Genomic DNA, 3810 nt, shown 5'->3' on the forward strand with positions numbered 1-3810 from the left:
TAGGAGGTAAGAACAAATCTTACCTTCTCCCCGCAAAAATAAAATAAAAATCTTATCTTCAAAAACAAAAGTGACCAGCTACTGCTACTATTTGTTTCTCTTTCCCTCATTTGAATTTCGCTTATATATTTACCGTTTCCGAAAACATGAGACCATCATATTTATGACACCTAGGGATTGTTTAGACCAAAGTCTTATTACTCTAGGTCTGTCATATTAATGCCCGTGTCTCCCAAGGGCCCTCAATGCAAGGTGTGTAGACGACGCATTATTGTTTTCGATCGGACAACAGAAAGCTTTATCGAAACCTATCATTGCGTGTTCAAGGACACAAATCCAGTACGTGCGTGGGTGTCCCGTTAGCAGGAATCGGTACAACACGATGCATGAATGCCATGCATGTACATGTGCATGGCCAATATATGTCATCAGACGACGCAGGTTGTACATGCGTGCACTGCGCCGTATCATCATACACCTCTCTCTCGGTGTCTGCAAGGTGCGTACGTATACCGTGGCTAGAAAGGGAAAAAGATTTTTTACCCCACGGTGATGTGGCAAAATAACGGGCGCCCTTCTTCTATTAGTACACCTTTTAGCAGGACGTACAGCACCACGCCCCAGCATTTGCTCCCAATTTAATTTACCTGTGCGCACATGTCCAGGCATTGTACAGTACTCACCGCACCTAGCTCGCTAGGTATGCGTCCACAGCATGTGTGTGTGTGTGTGTGTGTGTGTGTGTGTGTGTGTGTGTGTGTGTGAGAGAGAGAGAGAGAGAGAGAGAGAGAGAAACACACACACATTGTCAATTGCCAGAGTCATTTCGCAGCTAGCTAGTCTTGTGCCATTCAATTCGGTAGCACACAGCCACACACACACACACACGCAATATATACAGTAGCCTCACTCGTCACACATCTCACCCACCCCACCTCACCCTCACCCTCACCCTCACCAAATCCTCCTCCTCCTCCTCTAGCTAGCAAAGCTCACCACCACCAACAAGCAACAACAACACTCATCCATCCATCCGTCCATCCGTCACCAGATCGAGCCAAGAAAGATCCAAGAAATTTCCCAAATTGAGGATCAAGGGAGAAGAATTAGGTTTCAATCTCTTCCTCCATCGATCCACTCAGGAACCTTAGCTAGCTACCATACCTTCTTGGTCTCAAGCCACCTCTTGAAGCAGCAAAAGCTTCGATTAGTTGGAGCAAGCAATTCCCATGGAGCTGTTCCCCCGGCAGCCGGACCTGGCGCTGCAGATCAGCACCAACAGCTCCTCCTCCTCCTCGCCGCCGACCGCGCCGCCGGGCAGCTGGGGGCGGCCACCGGACGCCACGACCGGCGCCACCAGCATGGACCACTTCAGCCACCACCTAGGGTTTCTGCGAGCCACCGACATCACCAACAAAGACGGCACGCCGCCGTCGGCGTGGACGCCGCCGCCTTCAGCTGCCACGGCCGCCAGCTACTCCAACCACATCAGCAACCACTACCACCACCGGATGAACGCCTTGCTCAAGCCTATAAGAGGGGTCCCCATCTACCACCACCACCCCTCCTTCCAGCAGCTCCAGCACCAGCACATGGCCATGGCCTACCGGAGCACCGGCGTTGGCGGCGGCGGCGGCTTCTTGTCGTCGAGGTCGAGGTTCCCGCCCGGGCGGCGGAGCGTGAGGGCGCCGAGGATGCGGTGGACGACCACGCTGCACGCGCGCTTCGTGCACGCCGTCGAGCTCCTAGGGGGCCATGAGAGTATGTACATATGCAGATTTTGTTTACTAGCTATGCCTGGATGCTTAATTTGCAAGATCATTAATTTCCATGAAGTTGGTTTCTTGCTACTCCCAAATTAATTCAGTGATGAAGCTGAATTTGTTAGTGATGTTTTTGTTCTTTTAGTGATTTTTTTATTTGATTGGATTTGATTAGGAGCCACTCCCAAGTCGGTGCTGGAGCTGATGGATGTGAAGGATCTCACCTTGGCACATGTCAAGTCTCACTTGCAGGTGCAATTTTTTTTTCCTTTCAAAGCACACCTCTTTGTTTCAGCTATCTATCTTGTTCTATATATGCTGCATTTTTAATTCCTGATGTCAACAAGAGTGTTCAAAAGGAAAAACAAAGTTCATGGCAGTGTAGCTAGCTTCTCATGCATCCCTCTTATCATTTAGGTAGGTAGCTAACTCTTGAATGCATGAAGGTCCAAGATTATTATTTTTAAATAGAATTATTAGTATATCATCGTATGAGCAGATAAATCCTGAAGAAATTATGAGCAGAGAGAAAAAGAAAGGAAAGAACAGCATCAGTTGTTGTAGTAGTACTAGCTAGCTAGCTAGCTGGTGCTGATCTAGCTTCTGCATGCATTCCTCTGAATTTTGTGTGGAGTGGACTAGACAAGCATTTAGTAATGGAGCAGCTTTTGCAAACCAGGCGGGAGCACAAGGCTTTTGCAGCCGAAAGAAGAAAAAAAAAAGCTGATGAGCATCTGTGTGTACGTGTATGTGCATGTGTGCACTGTTTCTGCTGTAGTAACTGAATTTTTGTGACTGACCGGTGCATGCATGCACTGTTCCTAGCTATACTAGCAGAAAGAAATCAATGCAAGCTTTCACTTTGGTAAATGGATGCAGCAAGACAGCACAGCAAGTACATTGTGGAACAGTTGTTGGATTCGTACCTCAGAATGCACTATGAAATGGCTATAATATATGTACAGCTGAGAAATAATAGTGATGGTAAATGCATGTCGCTAGTACTAATTATGCACTACGGGTATCACAAATCATTGCTAATGATAATACAGTTAATAAAATTTATGGCTGATAGCAGCCCCTTTTTTAGTACGTCTGCACATATGCCAAATCATTGGTCGCATTAAGAGCTGATAGATGCACAAGTTTTTTGTTACGATTACTAATTTAGTTGCATATATCATCTTGTCTTTGCAGATGTATCGCACGATAAAGAGTACCGACAAACCCATGACTTCCCCAGGTATAGTATATATGTATATACTTTGTAGAAGTCGAGCACCTACGTACGGGCACGACATGCCATACTTGTATTTATTGAGTATTTGATATCGATTATGAGCGCTAAAACTCAACCATATTTTTAGGACAAAATGAAGGATTCGATAACGGATCAGCGGGTGAGATCTCTGATGAGAGCTTGCCCGAGGCCCTCAACACCCACAGGGGCACAGATCAAAATGGAACCAGCGCAAATTCTCACAGCAGCAGCAGTTACAATGGTGGTCTGTGGAGTAACTCCTCAAGGTACATCAATTTTACTTGATCTATTTAATCTGCCCTGACGTTTTAAATAGCTTATGTACCTTCTTATTTAACCAAAGCATATATTTTTTAAAGGTATTTAGCCAAATAATACTAGTGCTAAACCATATAATATGATATTTTAAATATATAACTATGGGGAGGGCACAACTTCTCCTAATACTTGATCTATATACACACCACAAATGATGGAAAATATACATTGCAAGGTAACAGGAAAGCAGTGAGCACAAGGAACAAAAGACCATTGTAGGAGTAGACAGTACTGTAGTAGTAGTCATACTGATTGCTGCATGCATGCATATGTACGTGCAGCTGTAGATGACATATAGCACCACTGCAAACATTTGGATGCTTGCCTGATTCATGTTAATGGCAAGAAAGGCTCCCATTTCTGTTTGTTTTAGCCACACAGAGACACAGTGGCAGCATCTCTCTCTCTCTCTCTCTCTCTCTCTCTCTCTCTCTCTCTCTCTCTCTCTCTCTCTCTCTCTCTCTCTCT

The 3810-nt window shown here is 45.5% G+C and overlaps 1 protein-coding gene across 2 annotated transcripts in view; it reads left to right on the plus strand.

Annotated features, from left to right (window-relative positions):
• Window positions 1-898: 898 nt before the first annotated feature.
• Window positions 899-3810, plus strand: part of LOC119319189 (probable transcription factor KAN2) — a 4724-nt gene continuing 1812 nt past the window's right edge. The window contains exons 1-4 of one of the 2 annotated variants that reach the window (XM_037593674.1): window positions 899-1761; window positions 1939-2015; window positions 2961-3006; window positions 3131-3290. In XM_037593674.1, the coding sequence (XP_037449571.1) occupies window positions 1230-1761; window positions 1939-2015; window positions 2961-3006; window positions 3131-3290 (815 nt within the window). In that variant the 5' untranslated portion in view covers window positions 899-1229. The remainder of the gene's footprint in view (window positions 1762-1938; window positions 2016-2960; window positions 3007-3130; window positions 3291-3810) is intronic. The other variant, XM_037593673.1, reaches the window with a different exon arrangement.

This window comes from Triticum dicoccoides, chromosome 6A (genome assembly GCF_002162155.2).
Source record: "Triticum dicoccoides isolate Atlit2015 ecotype Zavitan chromosome 6A, WEW_v2.0, whole genome shotgun sequence".
In the NCBI taxonomy this organism is placed as follows: Eukaryota; Viridiplantae; Streptophyta; class Magnoliopsida; order Poales; family Poaceae; genus Triticum; species Triticum dicoccoides.